The sequence below is a fragment of the Megalobrama amblycephala genome, unplaced genomic scaffold, assembly GCF_018812025.1.
Source record: "Megalobrama amblycephala isolate DHTTF-2021 unplaced genomic scaffold, ASM1881202v1 scaffold201, whole genome shotgun sequence".
NCBI classification, from domain to species: Eukaryota; Metazoa; Chordata; class Actinopteri; order Cypriniformes; family Xenocyprididae; genus Megalobrama; species Megalobrama amblycephala.
The window spans coordinates 1,012,433-1,040,174 of NW_025953337.1; the positions used below are offsets into that span (position 1 = coordinate 1,012,433).

The following is a 27,742-nucleotide window of genomic DNA, read 5'->3' on the forward strand; positions in this document are numbered from 1 at the left end:
TATTTAATACAAATTTTAATTTGGTTTAGAGACTAAACTTTACAACCCAAAGACAAATTCATGTCTTCCCTTTTATGTTGTTATTAAGCTTCTGATTATGAGTATTATGTCAGTATCTGGTCATGCATTTTCATGGCAGGAAATTATCTTGGAGAGGTTACACTGAATTAAATGGATTAGTGTCAGCCGCGTTCTGCAGTTGTCCCAAATGTCTGCAAGCTGGACTTGAACACGTCCAGGTGTCCTCAAGGACAGTTGAATGAAAACACCATATTTTTTGTACTGAGGAAATTGAGGTCTGCATGCAAAGCTCGATATATCTTCATTGTCAGAGACTGACTATAGAAGTGCATTCACAGCCCTTCAGATGCTCATTTAGCTCCAAGAATTGTATAAGTATTATCTGATTAAGTTACAGTCTTGTTTGAAAAAGAGAATTATTTAGATTTTTCTTACTTACACGTGTGAAAGGGAATTCTGAAGTTAAAGGAGTGTTCGGGGTTCAAGCTCTGATGACAGTAGGCATGCTGTTGATAACCACAGAAAATAAAAACTGACTTGTCCCTATGTTTGTAAAAACACACATAACTTTTATGAACATAGAGACCGGACTCACACATGAATGGAAAATGTACATATATGCAGGATCTTTTAAAGAAAAAAATAATTATTTCTTAATTTTAATTATTGGAAGCCTTAATTATTTCTGTATTGGTCCAGCCAGCTCACAGAGATCTTGCTTTACAAGAAAATCAGTTAGAATTAAAAGCTTTATTGACAGCAAAATTTGATTTAGCTTTATTCATAGTCTTTTGACTAAAATGCCATTTAGTTTTAGTCATATTTCAGTCATCTGAATTGTTTTAGTTTTAGTCTAGTTATAGTCGACTAAATATCATATAATTTGAGTCAACTAAATCTATAAGAAATTTAGTTAAATAAAACCTAAGTTACTAAATAAGAAACAAAAATTAGATACTACAGAACAAAGATACAAATGAAGTAAACAGTGCTTTAATTTATCAGGTAGGTATAACACAGAGTTTGTGTTAGACTTTTGCATTGTCCAGGGTCGTAAAAATTCTGTCATAATCTATTATTACCCATCATTTTAATTTTCATATTTTAATGATAATAAGACATTTAAAAGCTATTGTTTTCATTCACATTTTAATTTTTAATCATAAACTTAAAGGACAAGCATATAGGCTAGATTATGCATTTATTTATGAAGAGTGTGCATTACTGTTCATGTTCAGCACCACAGGATGCAGATGAATGTTTGTTTTCTTCCGCCCGCAATGACAACGAAGGCCACTAAAACATGACCTTTGTTCCTGAACAGGTAAATATGAACAATGTTAGGGCTGCTGTCCATGTACCTTCAGATAATTTGCTTTCTAGTTTTTGTCTTCAAAACGAAAAAACAAAGAAACCACTTATTTATCACATATTCGACCCTTCTCATGAACATAATAAAATAATCTCATGTCTTTTTTCATATTTTTATTTTTTATCACACTAATGCACCAAATGGAAGTACATTAAAAACAAACTCCAAACGAACTTCGTTTTGGCCTGATTTTTTTCAACATGGCATCGCATGAGTTCGTTCTTCGAATTCATTTGTATATTGGGGCAAAATGAATTGCTTGACACAAACCGTACTGCGCCTAGATAGGGCTTTCTTCTGTGTAGACAAGTTCTCTATGGCTATCTACGCATGCCAGAGAAATACAGGCTATACGATTATTTTGGCTATATCAAGCAGCAACCTCCCCCAGTTTATCTTGAAGCCAATACAGAAGTGATTTAAACTGCTATTCATCGATTGGCCACTAGGGACAGGCTCCAAAAGAGAGCAGAATCTCAGTCCCATGTTAAAACGGCCAACTTTACAGCAGAAAAAAACATCAAATTGGATCAAATTGTGGTTTTGGTCTATACTGCTAATATTGCTCCTCATGACAACTCTGAGGGGGGTGATTTTTTTTAATTTATTTATAACTTGTCCGTTTAAATTATATTAAGCCTTAAAGTTGTGCATAATTAAGGGTGTGATCACACGTTGTTGGTTCGTGGCATTGGCTAAAAGATTTGTTCCTGAGATTTACTACAATGACAATAACTCCGACAATAGGATATAAAACTCCGACAGCACTGCTTGGATATTATAACTAAAACTGCTGCGTTTTGAAAAATTATTCTTTGGATGTGGGCTATATATACAGTGGGTACGGAAAGTATTCAGACCCCCTTAAATTTTTCACTCTTTGTTATATTGCAGCCATTTGCTAAAATCATTTAAGTTCATTTTTTTTCCTCATTAATGTACACACAGCACCCCATATTGACAGAAAAACTCAGAATTGTTGACATTTTTGCAGATTTATTAAAAAAGAAAAACTGAAATATCACATGGTCCTAAGTATTCAGACCCTTTGCTGTGACACTCATATATTTAACTCAGGTGCTGTCAATTTCTTCTGATCATCATTGAGATGGTTCTACACCTTCATTTGAGTCCAGCTGTGTTTAATTATACTGATTGGGCTTGATTAGGAAAGCCACACACCTGTCTATATAAGACCTTACAGCTCACAGTGCATGTCAGAGCAAATGAGAATCATGAGGTCAAAGGAACTGCCTGAAGAGCTCATAGACAGAATTGTGGCAAGGCACAGGTTACAAAAAAATTTCTGCTGCACTTAAGGTTCCTAAGAGCACAGTGGCCTCCATAATCCTTAAATGGAAGACGTTTGGGACGACCAGAACCCTTCCTAGAGCTGGCCGGCTAGCTATCGGGGGAGAAGAGCCTTGGTGAGAGAGGGTTTCAGCTGCAGGGACAGGACAACTGGTTGCAATCGAGGGAAAGATGAATGCGGCCAAGTACAGGGATATCCTGGACGAAAACTTTCTCCAGAGTGCTCAGGACCTCAGACTGGGCCGAAGGTTTACCTTCCAACAAGACAGTGACCCTAAGCACACAGCTAAAATAACGAAGGAGTGGCTTCACAACAACTCCGTGACTGTTCTTGAATGGCCCAGCCAGAGCCCTGACTTAAACCCAATTGAGCATCTTTGGAGAGACCTAAAAATGGCTGTCCACCAACGTTTACCATCCAACCTGACAGAACTGGAGAGGATCTGCAAGGAGGAATGGCAGAGGATCCCCAAATCCAGGTGTGAAAAACTTTGTTGCATCTTTCCTAAAAAGACTCATGGCTGTATTAGATCAAAAGGGTGCTTCTACTAAATACTGAGCAAAGGGTCTGAATACGTAGGACCATGTGATATTTCAGTTTTTCTTTTTTAATAAATCTGCAAAAATGTCAACAATTCTGTGTTTTTCTGTCAATATGGGGTGCTGTGTGTACATTAATAAGGAAAATGCAAATGGCTGCAATATAACAAAGAGTGAAAAATTTAAGGGGGTCTGAATACTTTCCGTATAATGATCATATACAGTTTTACAACATAAACAGGGCTCAGGTTGCATAATTTATTGAAGAAAGATGATGGAGAGCAGATCATTCAGAAGAAATGTGATGCAAACAATGGATAATATATCAATATTTCATGGATTTAATGCTTTTGTGGACAAAAAGTAGTTTTTTGTTTTTCAATGGACACTCATGGACATTTTACCCAAATGCCACGGATTGGATTCATCTCGCGATCGCTATTTCATTATAAAGGTATGAAGTCCCGTTTGCTTTTTCACACGGATTGTTTGATTTTTTTTTTTTTTTCACATTGTTTTTGCACACCTGACACAAATTACAATTACTGGTGCTGGAGTATCTATATCGTAAAAAAAACACTGTAGATTGACAGTAAACCTTTAGAATTTTCAAATGATATAACTGGTTATCTTTATTAATCTTTTAGATAGTATCTAAGATAGATAGATAACTCTTTTGCCTGCTAACATGATCACGTCGAGCTAGGCGGGCATGGTTTCAGCACCTCGGTTCCAACCACATCCCGCCTTTTTGCCCATTTTCAGTTATCCAGGAGTGACGTGTGGTGACGCGCTGCTAAGATGCAAGCAGCCTCATTTTCACTTCAAAAATGCTCTTCAGAAATCTACGGGTGACGTCACGGACACTACGTCCATATTTTTTTTACAGTCTATGGGCTATATAGGTGTTTATTAAAAAAAAAATTAAACAACTTGCATCTGCTCCCATACATTACCTTCTTTATCACATAGCCTGTTTTATTTAGTTGACCAGCTATTAAAATCTGTGTGGCAAAGCTGTGCGATGTACTGAACAGCTTGGAGCGAATGGGGCTAGACCAATAGCCTATAGATTGGGGCAGGTGTGATGTAATTTTGTAGGCCAACCAGCAGTTAGCATCACACTGGTTGCCTCGTTAAAACCCAATAGGATTTTCCCATAGGCTTTTGGATTATTGCAAAAAATAAGTTCTGTGTGGCGACAAGGGCGGGCGAGAGCCGTGAGGGAACGGCGCGAGGCCGGTGGCGCGAGAGTTAACGAGCTACACCTGGGAGGCGCACCGGCCTTGAGTCTCTCACGGAGGAGCTCCGGGAGCATAAAAGGAGGAGCGACGACCGTGGAGGACGAGAGAGGACCAGGCCTGGACTTTATTTTATGTTTTATTATGTTTGTGTGGCCCTCGCGGACGTCTGCCGGCATTACCTTCGTTTCGTTCTTTGTTTATTTTGGTATTAAAGTTTTGTTGAATGTTCGCCGGTTCCCGCCTCCTTCTTCCCACATCCCTTCATGGCGGACGGCAGCAGGCTCCGGCCCACGGCGGACGGCGGCGACTCCTCCGCTCCCTCCAGGTCCAGGACGGCAGCCACCCCACCTCGTCCCAGGAGCACGGCATCCGGGTCTCCGTCCCACCTTTCACAAGGCTCCAGCACCACCGCCTCGGGCAGCCTCTCGCGGTCTACACACACTCCCGCGCTGCCCGAACTCCGCAGCACCGCGATCCCCCTCAGCAGCGAGGGCTCTTCGACAGCATGTCCCTCCTTCCTCCCGGGTTTCGGCACCAATGTAACGTGGTTCATAGATGTGGGAAGAAGGAGGCGGGAACCGGCGAACATTCAACAAAACTTTAATACCAAAATAAACAAAGAACGAAACGAAGGTAATGCCGGCAGACCCTCGCGGACGTCTGCCGGCCACACAAACATAATAAAACATAAAATAAAGTCCAGGCCTGGTCCTCTCTCGTCCTCCACGGTCGTCGCTCCTCCTTTTATGCTCCCGGAGCTCCTCCGTGAGAGACTCAAGGCCGGTGCGCCTCCCAGGTGTAGCTCGTTAACTCTCGCGCCACCGGCCTCGCGCCGTTCCCTCACGGCTCTCGCCCGCCCTTGTCGCCACATTCTGTGATCAACAAAAGTTTATGATACTTGCATGTTTTTTCCATCAAGATAATTATCACAGATGAACACAACTTTTATGAATTTTGAAGCCTAAATGCAGTCGCCAGAAGTAAAAAGCTAAAGGTAGGCTATAAATGGACTACATCATGGTCGCTCGACTTCAGCGTCACCACCACTAAGCTTCCGACAACTCTTTCAGTTTTTATCTAAAAATATTTTCCCAGAAAGTTTGAGTTAGACTACTTTATAAGAGCACAATTATGAGCATAATCAGGCTGTAACAGAGGACTGAGCATAACTGTTCGGCGTGATGACTGCCTCTGTAGTCCCGTTTAGCCACTTGTTAGCAACCGCCTTTTTCAAGACACGTAACCGCTTCAAAAAATTACGAGTGGGGTAATGCTGATGTATTTTATGTCATAGAATAAAACATAAACCTTATTTCAGCCATTTAAACAAAATCCCTTTAAAAAAAACCACCGTCTTTGGTATGATGGAACCGGAAGTGCTAAAATGCTAACTCGTGTTTTGGCCTACAAAGTGATGTCATACCTACACACTCTATTGATTATTTTGATATAATACACAACATAACTTTTATTTTTAGCTAATACTCTGTTTATTTCATTAATATTGAGTATTAATTGTTGTCACACAAAAAGGTGTTTTATTTTTGTATTTAAATAGTTAAAAAAAATGTTTTTGCTTTGTTTAAATTGGCAGAACACATGTGAATGCATGATAAAATTTCCAGTTCCTTCAACTATCCTGGTCCATTCCTTGACATCAAATGTGAAATTTATCCATATGCCTGTTTTCCTCTTTCTCACAGATTCTGACATATTTTTAAACATTTTATAAGGCTTGCAGCATTTGTATGCTATTAACCCACCCGGTAGATACATTACCATTCAAGTGTGTGCATCTAACATCCTTAAGGGATTAATTGTGATTGAATCTCTTCCCAAATCATATTTCTCTAACATCTTTGTATTGTTCATATTTTTTGACAAAAAGGTAAATAGATTTTTTATTTAGTTATTGTCACGTTTTCATCAGTAAAAAATGTTAATTAACACTGAATTATAATGATTGTAAAAAAACAACGTGTAATTAATAATCAGGAACACTTCCCTTCTGGAATCCTTGTGCATATCTTATGAAAGTTACTAGGTTTACTGGCTATACATGGTCATGACAGGAGTTGAAAAATTGGATATAGGCTTAACTTCACACATATACAGTTAGTAAGCAGTCTCTTGTATACACGTTTAAATTTCCTGGTTACATGTTCTAAGTGGTTAGGGTTACATTGACGTTTATTCCAATGCAAATCCGGCCTATAAACTTTCATTGTAAGTGTTACTGTAAACTCTATTTTTTGTTTGTTTAAAAGTACAAGACAAAAGTATTTTCTTTGCTAATTGACAGCATGCCACAGACACTTTTGACTGAGCTTAACTTGTATTTAACTCAAAACATTCATTTTAATATTTATTAAATGAGTATCGCCTTCATTTCCACATTTTTCCCCCCACTCAGAATTAGTGAATCGAGAGCAGTCAAAGCCACTCTGACCTCTAAATCCTCCCACAAGCCCCTTTCTCCCACTGGCCTCATTCAATCTTAAGACAACAGCTTTTCCCAGGCTGTGTGTGTGCGCCTAAAGGCCCTTGCAGCCCCTCTGGCTCTGCCCAGGCTTAAAAAAAAAAAAAAAAAGACTTCACAAAACCGCCTGGCTCTGAATGGCTAATTGTGAGATTCTGAATGGACTATCCCTGGAGGATTAGTTTGATGTGGAAAGTACCCATGGTTCCTTTCTTCCAGCTTTGAAGTTCCTGTATTACTGTAGTTCCTGTATGTATTGTAAGCTTTTTTCCCCCCCCATTTGGCCACCAGGGGCCGGAGAAGACGGACATCTCGACCACCCAAAAGAACCAAGCAGATGACACTACCTACAATGTAGAGCATATTAGTGAGAGGAGGACAGTTTCCACAAGGTAATCAGGGTGAAATATTTTGTCAGCTAGTTTAAGCTTTTGAGTTAAAGGGTTAGTTCAGCCAAAAAATGAAAATGATATAATCATTTACTCCCCGTCATGTCTTTCTAAACCTGTATGACTGTTTTCTTTTGTATAACATAAAAAGAGGAGTATTTCAGTTTTTTTCTTTTTTTTTTCTTTTTTTCTTTTTTTTTGGTCCATACAATGAATATTCAATTGGGACCAATGTTGTTGTTTTTGGTCCCCATTGACTTTCATCATTGTACATGATTTTATAGGGGGAAAAGGTTCTTCAAAATATCATCTTTTGTGTTCCATGGAAGAAAGAAATGCATACAGGTTTGGAATGAAATGAGGGTATGTAAATGATCAGTTTTGGCTGAACTATGCCTTTCATTTGTATATAGTCCATCTGTGGTTATTCACACGAGGTTAGTTTTAAAAGTTTGTAATGCTGGTTTAGTTTTGATCTGTTTGCTGCCAGGAGGGCAGTGAGTCATAGCAGATGAATGCAAAATGCCTGTCTGTCAGATAAGCATCTCTGTTAAGCATGCTGACTCTATCTCTCTCTCTGTGCGTGTGTGTGTGTGTGTTTATTTTCAGTGAATGTCTGTCTGTCTTACTTTAATGATATGCTTTCCAGAAAGTAAACCAGTAGCTTAGTCGTGACATATGTTTATTATTTGTGTTTGTGTGGGTGGCACACTTGCATGTTTCTAGACATAGTGAGACTGATATATTAAAGATCGAAGGTCTGCTTCGTATTACAACAAAGAACAGATCTCTGCTACCCTTCACTGGATGGCTGCGTCATGACCAAGCACTGTATGAATGTCTCATGCAATTACAAATCAAGGGCTTCTGGGGTGGATATTTCAACAAAGTTGCTGTTTTAAAGGCTGGTTTTAGGAATTTGATAGAGTGATACTGAACAAAAGACAGAGGTCTGCTATAAATTTGACTTTTTGTCAGAACTTTAGACTCAAGTCTTCTGGATCCCATCTCATCTGGCTCCGTTCTCACAGCAGGGGTCTGGAAGATTGTGTGTGTGGAGTCTGATGTGGTGTAGGTCTACAATATCCAGGTCCTATGCACTTTTTGGGTTGCATAGCATTTCAGTGTGTATGTGTCTGTCTGTGTCTGGTAGATGTTTTTGGTTCATTGGCACATAGTTTGCTGCAAGCTTCACTTTTCAGATCTTAACAGTCTTCTTTTATCTTCTGGGTGTAGTTTGACAGTCCTAGGTCAAAGGTTTTGGATTTACACAGATTGCTTTAAAGTGAGAGTATAAAACAGCGGTCTCAAACTCAAATTATTATGTCAGAAAAGAAGAAAGTCTTTTTACAACCATGAATTTTAGCTATAAACCTTTGTCAAAATTATTGATGCTCAGTCGGTCAGTTATTTAAATATAAGGGCTAAAAATTCATGGGAAAACCCTATTAAATTATAATTTGCCCAATTTGTAATCAAACAGTTAAAGCAAGGCAACTTTGCAAAGCCAACATCATACTATTCCATTAAAAATAGTAACATTAAAATAACTGACTATATCAGCAGGTATCAATAGTAAAATATAATATTCGCCATACAAAAAGGAAATCTAAAACTAGGACTGCAGATATACAAACCGTAAACAAAGCAGCACTTGCGTACCATTTTGAATATCAATCATGCTGATCACTTTCTTCACTTCAGGCTGCTCATGTTGTTATGAAAATATTCACATATTGGAATGCTCAGTTAAGATGATGTAAAATTAAAACAGCCTTCTGTCTGTGCTTTCTTGATGACTTTGTTTGCTTTTATCACTTAGGCTTTTATTCTCATGCACAGACTCATTTGCTAAATTTAGTAGCTAATCAGAGCGATCTCTCTAACATAGGGCCCTGACGCCGATTCAACTAGCCTGACAGACGCTCACCAAGACTGCATTTATTTTTATCAAAAATAAAACAGTAATGTTGTGAAATGCTATTACAGTTTTAAATATATTTACATTTTAATATATTTAAAATGTAATTTATTCCTATGATGGCCATTAATTTGTTTAAAAAGTGTGTGTGTTATTAACACTGGTGAATGTTTTACATGAGGGGGTGTGTGTGGTTTTAGGTGTGCGTGTTATCAATATTGTGTTTTCTTGTCAGCTAGTGTGAGGTAATAGTATAAATTATATGTTCTGTTTGTGTATATGTTTGAGTTAAGTTGACTGTTGAATCTGTGGAATTTAGACCAAATGCTCTCTTGCTTTCAGTGTTTGGCAGCAGACATCGCTATGACTCACCTTAATATGTGTAAACAGTCACAATGATTAACTTTATGGAAAGCAGCCTGATTCCTTATACAACATTATATATCAGAGCATCTGTTTTCATTTGTTTATTTGACACAAAGCATCTGCTAATCTCCACTAATCACACATACTCAGCTTTTTAAATGAACAAATAATAAAATGATACATACAATAATAAATTTGATTATAAAATGTGATCCCTACCAAAAACTTATCTTCTCTCTGCAGCCATTCCTCATCAGGTGAGGGTGAGAAAAGTTCTGGAGAAAGAATAAATCTCAGACAGGATGAGATGATCTCCCACTTCCAGCCTTTTACAGCAGAAGAACAGGATGCAGGAAACAAGGAAAAAGAGAAAGTGAGAGAAGAAATGGTAAGCAGTCATGCTGCATAACCCAAACTGAAGAGAATTTCATCATTCTAGATAATCAGTGAAAAAGCTGGCAAATTTGGTTTCTCTAGAAGAGCTTTGTTAATCAGCGTTGTGTGTTAATGTTGTTTGCTTTCATAGTAAAATATCAGCAAATTCCTTAAAATTAGGTCTGCACAATTAATCACATTTTAAATCTCCCAATCAGAGCTTTTCTCTTAAGTGGATACATTTTCTGGCCAGTGTTTTGCTTAATCTTCCCAACCTAACCATGTGCATGTTCTCTCTCTGCACTACAAAAAACACCGAATAGCAATCTCCAATGTAATATTTTGTTCAAATTAAAATGTATTACAGCCAGTCTGTGTTCCTTCACTGAATAAACTTATGCAACCTCTGTGGCACAAAACAAAGCCTGGAATTATTGCAATAAATTTGGCATATTTGTAACCAATATTAGGAATTTCACTGTTTTAGCTGTTGAGAGAAGATTTTTAAGGCTTTACCACTTTTCATAAACTAGATAGTGAGTTCATATACAGTATATGATACATATAATAAATCCGTGAAGTTAGATGAGGTAACATAATCCATATGAGTTGATGTTCTCTTGATTTGTTTGAGTAATAATTAGGATTATGACAACTATGTGCTTCTATGACAGCTCCTCATCTTCCTGTATTGTCCTCTTGTAATCAGCAGTGGCTCCAGACATCCTCATGAGACTCTACCCTCCTGTTCCCCTCTCTCTCTCTCTCTCTCTCTCTCTCTCTCTCTCTCTCTGGGTCACTGTGTTTCTGTGTTCCTCCCTCAGGGGTGTGTGGTTGTGTCGCTGTTAAACAGACTACCAACCATGTTTTTCATCCCTTCACTCTCACTGTGTCTCTTTCACCCCTCTTTATCTCTCTCTTTTGCCTTTTGGGAGAGAAAGAGAGTTTGGTTGCCTGTTTTGAAGAAGAATGGAAGGGTCTGGGGGTCAGTGCTTGATTTTGCATGTTGTCTTACCCCAAAATGAGAGCCACAGACACAGTGCTTTGTTTTGATTTTCTTTAATTTGCTGGCAAGACCTTACTTAAGCAGTGATTATGTCTCTCATGGCCAAATATACATTTTAATACATAAAAAAATACACAAGGACTTCAGTGAACATTTGAGTCGGTGCAAACAAATCATTGAATCAAAGTGACATATTACTGAATTGAAACCATTATTTCATGGAAATTACTTGAACTTACAAACTCTAATGCTGTTTAATATGAAACATTTCTATTTCGCTCATACTCACTAGTCATGAGACAAAAAAAATCATATCAGTCTTTAAGAAACAAAACATCTACCAAAATTTGCACTGAAGGGATTCAAATAAGATCCTCTCTTTTTTGGCATTGACTCTTCTAGGCTAAACAGAATGAGCAGAAAGCGAGAGAGAGGCAGTGTTCTGTGGGCACAGAAGAGCTGATCGTTTCTTCTAGAGCTCTGGAGGTGGACGAAGAGCCAAAAACTGCCATGACAGTCCTGCAGAGACAGGACTCAGGTCAGCGCAGTATCAAAGGCATCCTGAAGAAGAGCCACTCGACCAGTCTGGAGACAGAACCTGCCGAGCTGGAGCAGATCACAACTCCTGCCATCAAAATCTGCAAGGAGCTGACTATTCTTGATGGAAAGAAGGCAGAGGACAAAGAGGTTGAGGATGACCAGGAGGAAGAGGAGGATGAAGAAGAGATGAGGCAGCAGAGAGAGGAAAGCAGCTCCAGTGAGACTTCTCGCACTCCTTCCCCAGATTCTGTGGACAAAAACCCGTCCATCTCCCAATCTGAAGAAGGGGAGGAGCTAGATAGCAGCCTGGATGGAAGCAGCCTGGACTCCTCCCTCAAAGAGAGGTATGATGAGGAAAGAGAAATTAAGTTTTAATGTTTGAAAGCGTTAATGTAACTCAAACAGTAGAGCACGGTTCTAGCAATGCCTTGGTCATAGGTTCGATTCTCAGGGAATGCATGAACTGTTAATGTGTATGCAACATAAGTTGCTTTGGATAAAATCATCTGCTAGGTGCATTAATGAAACCGTTATGATTGATGCTGATTATTTGTTTAAAAGTCTAGTAATTGGTTTATTTTTGCTTTTGACAATAATTAATCAGTTGACTACAAGAATAAAAACATGTTAAAATATATGTTGAATATAATAATAAGAAGAATAACAACAACAAGAATAATAAAAAATATGTATTGACATTATTTATTTATTTATCCACTGCTATTTTTGTGTCTGCAAATTTATTCATTAAAAAATGTATTGAATTAAAATTAATTTTATTTTTCTTCATTTTCATTTTGTTTGAATAGTTTAAAGTGATATGCATAGAAAAGTCTGAATAATGGTACGAAGATATGTCAAGTAAAAAAGTATGAATAATAAGTATGAATTAAAAATATAAGTTAAATAGATTATCAGTCTATCTCTACTGGGTTTGAACCTACATTTCCTTCATGAGCACCAAGGAATGACATGCACTTCTAATTTCAGTTTGTACCTTTTACCCAGCTTTGAATTAAGTCCAAACGAAAGTCCCACAAAAGTGGGATATTTGGGTAACATTTTACAATTAGTCAACATGAACTAATAATGAACTTATACAGCATTTATTAATCTTTGTTAATGTTAATTTCAACATTTACTAATACATTATTTATATCTTGTTAACATTAGTTCATGCACTGTGAACTAACATGAACAAACAATGAACAACTGTATTTTCATTAACTAACGTTAATGAAGATTAGTAAATACAGTAACAAATGTATTGCTCATGGTTATTTCATGTTAGTTAATACTAGTTAGTCATGTTAGTTAGAACCTTATTGTAATGTGTTACCGATATTTGTTAAACTACTGACACAGTCTAAATGGAAAGTTAACTTATGTCTGTTTCTCTTATACTTTCCCCATACATTTGGCAGGCTGGCAGAGTTTAAGGGTGGTGAAGACGACTGGCAGGGCAAGCTAAAAAAGATTAAGCACACCGATGTGTTCCAGACTTCCCTGGCTGACCGTTACTCCCAGCTGCAGGAAAGTGAGAATGCCTGGAAGAAGAAGGTACGCACACACTCTTTGAAACAGTTACAGTTGCCACTTTTTCCGGTCAGTAGCAGAGAATAATGGGCTAAATTAACCTGTTAAAACTCTCATAAAACTTTTCACAGTACACAACACTTATGTTGTTGTGTGCAGTTTGGGGTTCATGCAGTGTCTGTGTTGGTTAGCTATAGGGTGGAGACAGCATGAAACAATAGACTGCAGAAGAAGCTCTCCTGATGTGAGGAGCTGTTTGTGGGCTGGTGAATCCACTGGGAGGGGTGGGGCAGGAAGAGTTAGTTTTCAGTGCAGAATCAGCAAGTTCCTCAGTTTGGCTGTCCTGCTGAGAAGGTGGTGTGAGCACAGGGGGAGGATTTCCACTCAATTTTACCCGTTCCTGAAATTTGATATGCATCTAGTTACATGCATTCCCAGTACAAACATTTAAACCCACACATTAATATGGAGAAGTGTGTTTCTCTCACTTGCTTTAAAAGATATTGTTCATGCAAAAATGATTTACTTGTATGAACTGAATATAATGACAATTTCCTTTTAAAAACAATTTGATATTTAAGCGATTTTTTTCCGATAAAATGGTCCCGGCTTCCATTGTTCACCTGTACACCAACACTCTAAGGCCTTATCCCAAATGGCACACATCATAGACTACTTTTATTATGCATTTTTGGTGTGTGTATTTTTTTTTTTTGTTTTTTTTTTTTTTTTTGGAACTGTTGTTGTATTGAAAGTGCTGCATAAAGATTCGTCTATTGAATGATTTTCTCCCTTTGTGTTCCACTGAAAACAAAACCACATATAGGTTTGGAACAACATGAGACTGGGTAAATAGTGAAAGCCACTCCTAGTAAGATTATCTTAACACATTTAATACCCATCAGTCTATGTTATTGCTCACAAGAAGACACAGCTACTAAGTAAGACTTAAACCAGGCTCAGACTACAGGGTAGGGTTGCACTAGCCATTTGTAAATTCGTACTTAAACTGGAATGTAAAGTCCACACTAGGGGCTTAGTAACTACTAGCTAGTTTGTAACTAACTCTGTACTTAATTTTGTTGCAACATTTGTTCTTAAGGCTGAGCGTAACTGGTAGGTTGCAAACACTCTGTAAAGTAATGCATAGTCGCATAATATGAAGTTTACATTCAATAATCCAATAGTAGCCTTCAAATTTGTGAGCAGAAGTTGTTGAAATGCGGTGAATTTCAGTTTATCCTGTTAAGGTCCATTATAACTTATTTTGCCTCATGTAACTAACAGTAAAAATACGTTTCCATTAAAATATGATGTCATCATGAAATAACATAATACATGTAGGTGTTTTTATATGTAGGCCTAAATATCTTTCAGAAACTGTATTTGAAATTAATAAGGAGCAATAAATAAATACTGATACAAAATAACATAAGAAATGACATTTACAGAGGTGTAAAGAGTACCTGAAAACCATACTTGAGTACAAGTACAGATACCTTACAGCGAAAAATGACTCCATTGTAAGTTACAGGTCACCAATTTCAGCGGGTTTCATTGCTATGGTAACTTGCGCTACACAGCTGACCTGCTCCGGAGCAGGTTTTATTCTGGGTTAGAGATTGTAAACCCAAACTGTACCAATCAGCTGTGAGTAAAGTGACATGTATCTGATGTAATAAAGACACTCCCCCTGTATCACTCGCTCCAAATTAAAGCAGTTTATAGTGAAAACATTTTAGAGACAAAATTGCTCATCTTTTGCTGCTAATTATTTGTTATATTTATATTATGTGAATTATGTATAATTCATATAATAATATAATCATATAATTATTATATCACTTGACAATTTATATTTAACTTTGCTTTTAAATTGATATAAATATAATACATGCATCTATATATAAAGCTTTTAAACAAATTAAGCTTGTGTATTCATTTGAGCTCTTTGTGAATCTAATATAAATTATTATAAATTATTAGGCATATTTCTTTGATTCACATTCATTGATATAGTCAGATATTTTCTTTCAAACTGACATTCTCCTTGTTCCATGTGATTGGCTGTTTGCCGCATGTGTCACACTTTCAGGTGCACGTGCTTTGCAAACTATGAATTAAACCTGAGAAAGTTTATACCGAGCGTTGTGCAACAGTTGATCCTGATCTAAATCAGGTTGGATTTATCTGGATTTGTCAACTCCAAAACTCTGAAACTCAGAGTTTGTTCAACTATCTTCATGCAACAGACCACTTAACACCTAAGAGACATGACAGTGTAAAACAAGAAACTGTTGATTTGTGAGGAAAGCGATCAAGTCGAAATAAAACTTAAAACCTCAAGTCTTAGTTAAGTTCTTGGTTATACACTCTAGTCTTAGTTAAGTTCACTCAAGTCTTAGTTAAGTTCAAGTGCTCAAAAGGGGTATAAGTAAACCAATAACCTTCAAAAAATTATCTTCAATATAATGGATAAATAAAATAATGTTAAGTATAATTAAAACCTAAAAAAGTCCTACTTGTTCTGGACTTGCTGGTTTCAGCCTCATCACCGGTTGCAACCATGTCCACATCCCATATATGAAACACCTGCGATTCACAACTACCTGCTAATGCGCTTACATTCATGTAAAGTAGCCTTGTTGACAAGTTTGGGTAAGGGCAAAACCAACAAGTAATACTACCTTCAATGCCCTGTTGATGGCGATATCATTTCTTTTGTAACAGAAAAACTGCTGCAGAAAAAGTTAGGTGCCATGCAAAATGTAATGTGTAATTGCATTATTCATTACAGATGTAATGGAGTAAAGAGTACATATACTTGTTCATAAATGTAGTCAAATAGAGAGTAAAAGTTGCTAATATCTTTGATACAAAAGTAGCCAAAAAGACTTAAGTACAGGAACTAATTACATTTACTCAAATACTTTACACCACTGGCTTTTTTTTAATTATGATGTCTGTAGTATTGAAGTCTGTCAGGTAGATAAAACATGAGCTTATTGGTGCAAATCAAAACAATCTGTTTTATTCCAATTATTACTCCTGGTCGAAAGCTTCTGTAAATATTTAGTTCATATGTAGAGTTATGTTTAATAGTGCAAAACAAAAATATTTACTTATGGATTTATTTATTTATTTATCCCCGATTTACCCTCCTACCAATCTGAGAAAAAAATCTTGTCCAGGACCTTGGTCGGTTCCAATGTTTGGCACAGATTATCTGGTAATGTGAGGCATTTTCAGATCTAATCTTAATGGTCCCGTTTTTCGTGGTTTTTTGAAGCTTTGATTGTGTTTATAGTGTGCAATATAACGTGTTCATGTTTCGCGTGTAAAAAAACACAGTATTTTTCACATAATTTACTTATCTGTATACCGCTGTTTCCACTGTCATAAAAACGGGCTGATGACTTCCTTGTTCTATGAAGTCCCTCCTTCAGAAATACGTAACGAGTTCTGATTGTGCCAGCGGTTCCTGTGTTGTGATTCGACAGCTCTGAGCGCACCTTGCCCGGAAAGGTCACACCTCTTACCATAACATGGAGATGCATGCGCTCAGTGTTATTGTAAACATGTCTTTAATTTTACCCTATCAATTTGAGCCGGAATCAGACCCGGTGATTGGACTGCGGGATGAAAATAACAGCGTTTCGACGACATGGCGACAAACACACTCTACAAACGCAACTCTTGTGTATTCCTGTGGGTGGAGGTTAGTCAAAAAACTGTTTTAGTGACGTCATTAAAGAAGGAAGTAGAGGGATGTAGTCCAAACTGGCCGTTCGATGTAGGCGACTTCTGTTAAATAAAATATCTCGCTTGGCATTGAACTTTGAGCTTTAAAATTTTACAGATTTTATTTATACTCTAACAACAACATTACACACTAACTAAAGTTTGAAACATGGGATCACGAAGAACGTGACCTTTAAACCTCCCGATCTGCTCTCGGACACATCGGGCTGCTCCAATGATGTCAAACATGTTTGATATTTAGGATTTTAATTTGGGATGATTTTGACTATGATTACGCCAGTACTCATAGTCAAAGGAGAGAAATTAAGTAGTGTACAACGAGACGAGGTGAATGAGAGAAATTTTAAAAAAGGCAACAATACAACATTCCCTCTCTGGCAACAACACGACGTCTTCAAAAACGTAAAGAGAAAATCTGGGGAGAAATCACCGCAGTTTTGAATGTACCATTTTATACCTTAAGGCTAACATTAGCTAGCATACTACTGTTGACAGATATTAAATTGGCAAAATCTCACCTTCAGTTCTCACTGAAGAGCAGACAATAATCATTTTGTTTACATCCGCTTCTGCATGAGATCATGCAGACATAAATAGCCATACAAGATATTATTAAGATTATAATTCCAGAGGGAGCACCTCAGCTCCTTCTGACATTATAATCTTAATAACATATTGTAGTGTGTGCATGTTTGAGATTTGAGGGAAGAAAATCTGTAAAGATTCTCCTTATGTGCATGATGCAACCAGATTTCAAAATTGGTCAGGATTTAAAAACCAGTGTAGTTTGAACCCAGACTTAACATGTCCTAGATAAGAATGACTTAACACCAAATCCAGTCCCATCTTGAAAAGAACTTCTTTAATTCAATCTTTCCAATCTCTCCCTGCTCCCATTAATTAAAGTGGTGGAAAGACATACTTTATGCCAAATTTCAGTGGATAATCTTTTCTTTTTTTTTTTTATCCACAGTGGATAATCCTTTGGTCGGGGTCTCACACTGTCTCTGTGGAACTTGCTGTCTGTCTGGTTGAAGATCTGATCAGATCTTCTTCCGGAAGGTTGAGACTAACCTGACATTTCTATTGCTTGGCTTTATAAAATAGATAAAAATGGCTATTTTTGTCTGTCAAATATGTTTGTTTCACTGCTAATCTGTGTATTTGATTCTTGTTGACCCTGCTTTGTGCTAGTTTGTTGTTGTTGTTGTTACATTCAGTTCTCTTTCTTCTCCTATAATCAAATTATTTTAACTCATCTATATTTGATATCCATTTATTTACTTATTTGGCAGGTTAGTCTGGTAATAAGCTGTCAGTCTGTGAATTCTGTAAAAGTAAATCCCTTTCAAGAGTCGTTGAGTCCCCTCCAAGTCCTGATCACTCTGTCAGGTTTTATTTAGAGATGATGAGGTTATCCCTTATGAGGTTTATATTGGGCATTTTATGGCTGTATCACTGTTATGTGACAGTCATAGCTAAAATAAAAGCCTGTCAAAATGATTTCCCTAATGTGGTTTGGCCACAGAATGTAGATCAGATCCAATAACAAACAGATTGAGAAGTCGCTATGAGACAGTTATAAAATAGAGTCAGAATCATGTAATGTGACCAGAAACAGGCCTGAATGCAGAAGGACCATCTGTGTGATTGTGAGAAGATAAGATCTGCTACAGATCTGTGCAAAATAAAAAATAAAAATGAGCAGATGTTGCCACTCTTTTTGGCTCTGAAAAGAAAGAAATGAAAAGAATGCAATTCTGTTGTCAGGGGCACACATTGCCGACAAATGCACCCACTTACAGCTGCTTCCGTTTAGCCAGGCCACACTAAGCCACTGACCATGATGTCTTTGGCTTATAGCAGGCCTGTACCAAACAGACATTGTCATTTGGTTCAGCTTCACTTGTGCTGCTAACATATTTTGCCAATAATTCATTTTACATGAAATGAGCTCAGTGTCGAAAGCTTCGGTCTCCCACTGAGCCTTGTTAGACATAGTCAATATGACAAAATCATTTACTCAATTTGTCAGATGTTTCAGCAGATGATGCCATGATGAGGATCACCTCCTAAGGATTATCATGTTGCTCATTTTCAGATAAATCTAATTACTGAGAAACTATTCCTGAACTCCAGAAATTTGAGACAGTTCCTCATCATCCCAAGTATAAGTCAGTTTCTCTCTTTGTCTTTTCATCTTTTTTTTTATTTGTTCTGACTCACACTTTGTGAGTTCTCACTGGAGGCTGTTTGAAAAGTGTGAGCTCAGCTAAAACAGAGCTGAAGGAAAACCTTTTTTATGGCAATTCAATTTTATGGGAAACCTGCTTGGGAACTGTAACAATGACCTCAGCCTAGTCTCACTCTCTTTCACACTCTTTAAATCTGTCTTTCTCTGTTCAATCCCCCTAGAGGGGCTCCTAGCTTGCACCTCTTCAGTCATGAGTCTGACATCCAGTATACAGTGACATCCATAACAGTTTGCTGGGTGAGAGTTTGCTTGGCTTTAGGGAGTTTTTATTTGCATGTTGAGTTTGAGATGTATTTGGATCTGAAAAGCTGGAGCCTTTACAGTTGTCTCTTCTGATTTTCCTCTGTCCTGATTTACCTTCCTAACAGGTGAATCTCACAAAAACTGTCAAGAAAATGCATGGGTCATAGTTCACCCAAGATTCAGAAGAATTCAAAATTTAAATTACAGGTTTTTTCTTTGTTCTATCTCTTAGTTTTAAAGGTGCAGTAAGTGATTTCTAAAAAATGCTGTTGAAAATGTGCTAGCTGTTAGCCTTAGCCTGTGTTGCAAAGCATGTTCGTTGTTTTAGGGGTGGAGCAATGAAGAGGGGTGTGTTTCTTTTGAGTTGGGATGTGTTTGCTTGGGTGTCAATTTCAAATATCAACAGCGTCTCTCAGAAATTGCTTACTGCACCCTGAAGCCATTAATATGCTTGTTTACTTGTTTAAGGATATTGTGTATTAAAAATAAATTATAGGCTACTGCAATATGTAGGGAAAAAATCTTATTACTTGAATGAAAAAAAATATATATATATTATTGTACAAAATATTTTTTTCTATTTCAGTTACGACCCAGATGTTTCTTTTTGTTAGATTCACCCAGCTTCTGTATTCAGAATTACCTTTTGATCTGTCTTATTCCCTCTGTGTCATTCCTTCTTCACCTCAGGCACCTGCTCTATCTCCTCAGCTTTCCCTATCTGCCTCAGCATAGTTTGTAGTGCTCCACTCCCAGGTGAGTTCTTAAGCTTGTGTTTTGTGGTCTTTTTTGATACATTATGGGTACTTTGTTGTGTCTTTATGTCTCAATGATTATGCTTGAAACATCAAATGTGTGTGTGTGTGTTTCTTTGTTTCTTTGTTTTAATCTGAATCATTTATGCATACGTGCTGAGCTTTTTTTTAAAAGAACTATTGTTCAAGACTAAATTGGCAGCTCTCTGAGATTGTCAGTATCTCTCTTTAGACATAAATAAAGCTTTGCTTCCTTGGAGTTCCTTGGGAAAATGTTGTCTTCCATTGAGTCTTTGGGGCAGATATTCCAACTCCTTCTGTCCCAGGAATTCCCCTGAAAGGATTTGCTTAAAAGCTTTACTGCTTTTGGCACATTTGTATACGCACAAGTGTGTACACGTGCGTATGTTCAAATTCCTATTAAAGGGACCAGGAACATGTCAGATATTATTTATCCACAGGTCCTGAACATTAAATTCTGGAATTTACAAGGGCCTTTATTCCACTCAGGCATAGAAAGCAACACCTGTGATGACCACATGTTCAAGATGTGGGGAGGCAGTATGCAGTGTGGGATTCAAGCCTTCAGATTAATAACTCCATCTCCATCCTGTTCAGTCCTGAGGGCCCATTCTCAGTCACAGTCCGAGTGATGGACTCCAATAACATATTACCTGTGGTTACTACTCCCCATATGGGGCCCATTTATGAAGTGTCTGATTCATAATGTGAGAGTGGCTGATGGGTGGTGACCCATCATTTCATTTTCATTTTCATTCTGACACTTTTTTTTTTTTTTTTTTTCTGGAGGATCTGATTTTGGTTAAATTGTAAGTGTAAGTGTTTATGCAGCTTATTTTAAAGGCCGGGACACACCAAGCTGACGCTCAGCCATCAGGCCGTTTTTGAGCATCGGTTGGCTTAGTTTTTTCAGTGTGTTCCACACTGTTGGCTCTAGTTGAATGCCTTCTGGGTTTTTTGGGCTGATTCAGCATGTTGAATCGGCGTCGGGCTTTCGGTGAGAGAAAGAACTCTGATAGGCTTTTCAGCTTAGTGAGTGAGTCAGTGCATAAGAATAAAAGCGAAAGTGATGAAAGTGAGAAAAGAAGTCAAGACGGTGCAGACTGGAGGCTGTTATAATTTTACGTCATCTTACCTGAGCATTTGAGAATGCGCAAATATTTTCATAATACCATGAGCCGACTGGAATGAAGAAAGTGATCAGGGTGATATTCAAAATGGTAAACAAGCACTGCTTTGTTTACTGTTTGTATATCTGCAGTCCTAGTTTCGGTTTCCCTTTTTGAATGACGAAAATAGACTATTAATAGCTGCTGATATAGACACACAGGTGCAGAACTCACATGCTAGTTCACAGTCACCTTTAGTCCTTTTGATGTGTTCAAGCGCAGTTTTTTGGCCGAGACGCAGCCGACAAGAGGCGACAACACAGTCAGCTTTCGTCGTCACTAGTTCTTTGATATCAGCTTGGTGTGTCCTGGGCTTAAGTTTTTCATTGGCCTGTGGTCTCATGGAATTTATCCACATGCAGGCTCTGGTCCCTCTAATTAAAATTCCCTCCAGGTCATGTCAGCTAATTCGAATAATCCATTTGGGCTATTTTTCTGTTTAATGGTTCCAGCCATTTTAGGCTCTGCAAATTCCTTGGAAAGATATGTGTTATAGTATGTCAACACTATGAAATTTACAATGAACTGACTGGGACCGCAAAAGCAAGGCAGAAATGAATGTCTCTCTCTTTGCCAATGGACCACATGCCATTTAACCAACACAGTAATTATTATTACTGCCAGAATTCAAGAATAGATTTTAAAATTGTATATTCAATGTAATTAATTTTAGTGTCAGCCTCTATAGCAGTGGTTGAGAACCTATGGTTCGCGAGCCACACATTGCCCTTTGACAAAAATCGGGTGGCTCGCCAGGTTTCTCACTCTTCACCAGCATATGATCATTAAAACGCATCACTAGAGATCTGATTCAAGCAGAAAACACAAAGTTTGTTGTACAGCCAGTTAATGAAAACACAATTTACAATAATATTTCGAGGTGTTCCGACCAATTTGCATAGGCTGCAGAGGTGCGTGCAACAACAACAATGGCAAACATTTTCATTTTTATGACTACGCTCACAGTGTTTCGAAATGACAATCGCATTTACTTACAGAAGTATTTATTTCTTGAAATGTTCTGTTTACACAGCAGGTTACAGTAGCAGCTCGAATACCTTCTTTATGAACAAACAACTAAAATCACAAGCCCTTATTTTGTTATCATTCTTGCCATGAATATCACCTGTAACTATAGTGATAGTGATTAATGTACATATCAAAGATGTCCATAAAACTGGAAATTATCACCACAGCGGACAATGCGTTATTTCACCCTCAGTCAAATCTTAATTAACAGACAGCAGCTTTTATACCTGAGTGGAGAGAGAAGCGACACATTTGAGTCACGCACAGACCACACCAATACGCAGTTCTGGTGGAAGACACAGTCTAAAATTTACAGAGACAATGAGCAAGATAATGACAAGTTAATGAGCTGTGTGTGTGTCACAGGTACATTACCAAAACGAAAATGAAAACACACTGCACATACCAGACATGCTTATGTGCAGTGCAGAGTGGTTCTTTCTGTCACTGTATGACGTGACAAGACAACTAGTTGTCTAGTCCAGTTCACGCAGCAAGGGTTTGCAGAGAACACGGTTGCAAGTGCCGAAAAGGTGTGAGTTCGGTGATAGAATGTGGTTGTAGGGTTGCCACCTTCAATACAGAAAAATAAGGAACGCCTTCCGCAACTTTGGCCACACCCCTCGGGGCCTTAAGTGGTCATATTGAATGCAGCTATGACAATAATAAACATAAAAGTGTGACTGAGACCACAAAAAATAAGCTCTTGTGAGATGTGAACCATATTTTACTAACTTATTAAATTAACAGATCCATAACTTAGTAATTATAAATTAAACAAATTGTAAATTGTCATTTGTTGTGAACAAAGATTTTGGCTAAAATATTTGTCATTGTTTGCAGTAACACCATCCAAACAGTGAAACCACACCTAAATAACTGTAAATGACATATTATCTACAAACATTTCTTATTTAAGTAAAACACTTAACAACATTTTTATTATTAGTAGTAAGTAAATATATTTATTTATTCCATTTTTATATAGTCTATTGTTAATTCTATAGTATTGAATGATGCAATTATTTAAATTGGTTAAGCATAACAAATAGTTGTTTATTTTATTCACATAGGTACTATATTTTGATTAAATATGTATTAAATATATCTCTCTTATCTCTTATTAAAGTAATGCTTATGTGTCTGACTGTACAACTTAACCTTAATAAACAAATCGTACCATAACATGATTAATGTACATTATTAACATTATTTCTTAATAGGCAGCATATGAAATCTAACGTTATTAATCAAAAACTTGAGGTGATAAAAAAAAAAACATTACACTATCTGCCTCAGGAGAGAACCGGCGAGGCGGTGTCCCGCCCTCCTCTGACTCTGATTGGCCGTGTTTCACGGCCCGTGAACCTGAAACAAACCAATCAAACCAACGATGGTGTGTCTTCACACAATGCGGGTGGGGTGATTTCCATGGTATGCTGCATAATGTGGACCTATGTAAAATACGGGACAAATCGCATCCCGTATTGATTTGATACGGGACGCGTCATTTTGCCTGTAAATACGGAACGATTCCGTATTTCACGGGACGGGTGGCAACCCTATGTGGTTGTCACTCCCATAAATAACTAAACTGTGTGAATGCAACCTTATTAAGGAGTCAAATACAGCATTCAACAACCATATACTACTGCTGTGTGAACAGCCATAGTAACCTCTGGCGCACAGATACAAGCAGCTGCCTAGCTAGTTTGTGGAGATGATGAAAAGAAAGAACTCAGAGGAGCATAAAAAAAATTCAGTGATTGGTCTGACACACACACACACACACACACACACACACACACACACACACACACACACACACACACACACACACACATACACACACACACATACAAAACTGAAGAGATTTTATGCTGTTCAGGTGGAAACTTAAACTCACAGTGAAAGTCCTGCACAATTAATTCCACAAAATACAAGTTTGTTGCTTTTTTTCTTTTTTTGGATTGGCATCGGCCTTAAATAATGTTATTGTTATTGTTATTGAAATGTTACACGTCTGTTTAGTTCAGAGAAAATTGTTGCACTCTCACTAGACAAAAAGTTCCTTTTCCTTCAGGTGCGTAGAACCAAAAAAAAAAAATACTTGAGCAAAACAGAAAAAATGTCTTAATGTCTTTTTAGTGAAATAATAATAATAGTAAAATATAGCTGCGAGCAGTGATTATCGGGTTCAATTGCTTTAAGGCCTTTAAGCACATGTGTAATAAGATATTATGTTTTATTTAGCAAGCCTGTAACCATCTCAATCATAGATGGAAAAGACCATTTATAGCCAATACAGTTTAATTTTACAATAGGAATACAGGTTAAATAGCCAATACAGGTTAAATTTACCATAGGAAATATATGGTAGTTATCGAGGTTGAGCCGATTTCTTTCAAATTTCTCAGAGGCCTCTAGGGCCATGAGTCAAACAGGCCCAGTGAGTTTTGTTCCCATCGGCCTCTGTTAACCTTGTCTGATAGCTGCTCAAACTTCATTGTCCAATGGTGGACATGTTTTTTGAGATACGTCAATGTCCTCATAGACAATCATGGCACCTCGGACACTGCATGCCATTTTTCAAGTCAATCGGACTAATGGTGAAGTAGTTATAGCCATTTTCATGTTTTTGCTCCTGTTATAGCGCCACCAAAGTGGCCTGTCGCGTGACCACATAATGAGCTCTTACATAGGTGTGCAGAGTTTGGTGAAAATATCACATTTCGTTCACGAGTTATAGCCATTTTAGTAAAAGTGGGTCCTCCCACTTTGAATGTTTTGGCGGCCCTTAGGGACCATAATCGAAATTTCAACTTTTTTTTTTTTTTTTGATAATTTATGACAATCAGACTCTAGACAGTCTTGCTTCACTGGTCTGGTTACGATCGGGCCAAAAACCTACTTCGCAAAAGTAGGTTCGCAAAAGTAGGTTTTTCAAAAATTCTGAACAACAAGCGAATCCGAGGCATGCATTTTGTCCATCTTGAGCCAAGAATTCCAACAATATAAGACACTTGAGCTGACGAGTGTAGGAGTTATGAGCCATTTTGTACTTTTGACCACTGTAGCGCCCCCGTCAGGCCGATCGGGGCAAGCCTTGGTGACATTGTAGAGTGCTACCAGCCCTCAAAGTTTCAATTCTCAACAACTTACGGTTTGGTCTGCCCGATCACTTTTAGAGAATGCTGATCCTTGGAAATTTTAACAATTACAATAGGGTTTCAGCGCTACGTGCTTGAACCCCTAAATATTAGTTTTTGGATACAACATATCCTCAGCTGGAGGATGTGTAGCATCTGTATGGTGTTAACGACTCCCATTACACCTGGATAAATGTCCAGATACTATCCGGATGCACACAGCATGTTAATACATGCAGTGTGTATCCGGATAGTGTCTGGACATTTTATATTCCAATGTGTCTCCAGTGTTTTTGTCAGATGAGCTCAGTAAGGAGGGGGTTTTCTCTTGTAAGACAAACTTATAAATCACAATCTGAGCATGTTTGACTTCTCAGTCACTGTATCACAAGTGGGATTTCAGAGTGGAACAGCTTAACAGATTCATGTTGTTTTTCACTTTCTCTCTTCAGAAATCTTCTGCAGACGTAGAACCAAAGATGTCTTTGGCTGAGCGGATGAAGATCTTGCAGGAGAGGGAGGAACAATGGAAAGCTAAAGGAAAAGGAGCTTTTAATGACTCGACCCAGTACTCTGTTGCTGGACGAATGGCTAAGAGAGGTGGGGATAAAATAATTTGCCTGGTTTATAGCCAAAGACTAAGCTTTGTGCAAGACCTTGACTTTTTCAAGGTTAATGCACAAACCAAGCGAAAATGTTTGCATATCATGATCCCTGCACAAAGCAGGTTTTAGAGTGCATTCTGTGGTTCAAGTAGTGATGAGAATGTTTTCATGTTGATGCATCTGTTTCCCATCAGGCTTAGTATCACCCAACAGAGAGGATGTTCCCATCATCCTCAGCAAGAAGGCCAGCAAAAGTACACCAGTCAAACCATTAGAAGGTATTAGTGTCTGACATCTTCTGTGACCCCGTTTGAATGCTCACTTGCCACTTTAATGTATTGTCAGGGCCATTGTCTCTACTAAGTGTTCTTCTTTCATGTCTGGAAACGTCTTTCAAACAGAAATCTCCACACGTCCTGATGCTGAGGGAGATAAAAGACTGGACAAACTGGAGTCCTTCTTAGACAGACTTCACAATAAAGGTTATTCATTAAACTACTCTATTAATAACTTGCGGGTTAATGCATAATATAGTTGTATGCAGTGATCTGTTTCTCTCTTTATTTCACAAGCAGGTGTTGCGGGCATGAAGAACTCCACCATTGAGGTGATGGAGGAGAAAGAGAAGGAGGTGATGACCTTGGATGATGAAGAGACATTTGGGCGCTTCTACAGTTGCTTATCACCCACCACTCTGAGCTCCATTGTACTGCTAGGCGAGGAAGAAGACTTCAACATCATCCTGTCAGACACGCCCAAGTGAGATACTGCTCTAATGGGGTTTTAAAGGGATAGTTAACCAAAACCCCAAAATTTAGTCATCATTTACTCACCCTCATGTCGTTCCAAACCTGCATTTCTTCTGCGGAACACAATGCTAGTAACCAAACTATTTTGGTTACTATTGACTTCCAATGTATGGACAAAAACACAGCAATTTTTCAAAATAGCTTTGTTCCACAGAAGAAAAAAACTCTTTGAGATGCTGCAATCCATATTTGTCTCTTGTAGTAATATTTTCAGTAAGCCAATAATAAACTACTACATTACACATTATATTATATTACACAATAATAAATTATGAGGTGATGTCCTGTATGGCAGTGTTTCTCTGAATTTCTGGGGATTTCAATCAACTGTATCTTATTTATTGTACTGTATATAAAAAATATGCATTTATAATCAATTTAATAGCCATCAGATAGATCTGTATATAAAATATACAGCTTCTCTTGTGTTTAAAATATTAAGTGAAATATAGGCTCTAACCTGGCCTGGATGCCAAAGTGACAGTTTCTTGTGCATCACAGGGGGAAGTTCAAGGGTTAGTTCACCCAAATTCTGTCATTAATTACTCACCATGTCGTTGCACATCCATAAGACCTTCATTCATCTTCGGCACAAATTCAACACAAATTAAGATATTTTTAATGAAATCCAAGAGGTTTTTTTTATCCCTTATAGAAAGCAACGTAAGTGCAGGCTTCCGTTTTCTACGTCAGAATGCTGACAATTATTGGCCAGCTCCTGCGTCAGCAGTATCTGTCTGCTAGTGCCCCATTCTACTAATAATGGCTGTGTTAAATACACACATTTAAAATGTAGTTTACCAGTTAAGTTATGTCTGTAAGATCCTAAAGTCTTATCGTACTTCT

General features: G+C 37.8%; 1 protein-coding gene across 6 annotated transcripts in view; it reads left to right on the forward strand.

Moving 5' to 3' along the window:
- The window catches only part of svild (supervillin d), a 162,806-nt gene that overhangs the window by 102,890 nt on the left and 32,174 nt on the right, over positions 1-27,742 (forward strand). For 5 of the 6 annotated variants that reach the window (XM_048179492.1, XM_048179490.1, XM_048179491.1 and 2 more), the window contains 8 exons: positions 7,259-7,359; positions 9,887-10,031; positions 11,427-11,908; positions 12,989-13,124; positions 25,935-26,082; positions 26,282-26,365; positions 26,489-26,569; positions 26,660-26,846. In XM_048179492.1, the coding sequence (XP_048035449.1) occupies positions 7,259-7,359; positions 9,887-10,031; positions 11,427-11,908; positions 12,989-13,124; positions 25,935-26,082; positions 26,282-26,365; positions 26,489-26,569; positions 26,660-26,846 (1,364 nt within the window). The remainder of the gene's footprint in view (positions 1-7,258; positions 7,360-9,886; positions 10,032-11,426; positions 11,909-12,988; positions 13,125-25,934; positions 26,083-26,281; positions 26,366-26,488; positions 26,570-26,659; positions 26,847-27,742) is intronic. The other variant, XM_048179494.1, reaches the window with a different exon arrangement.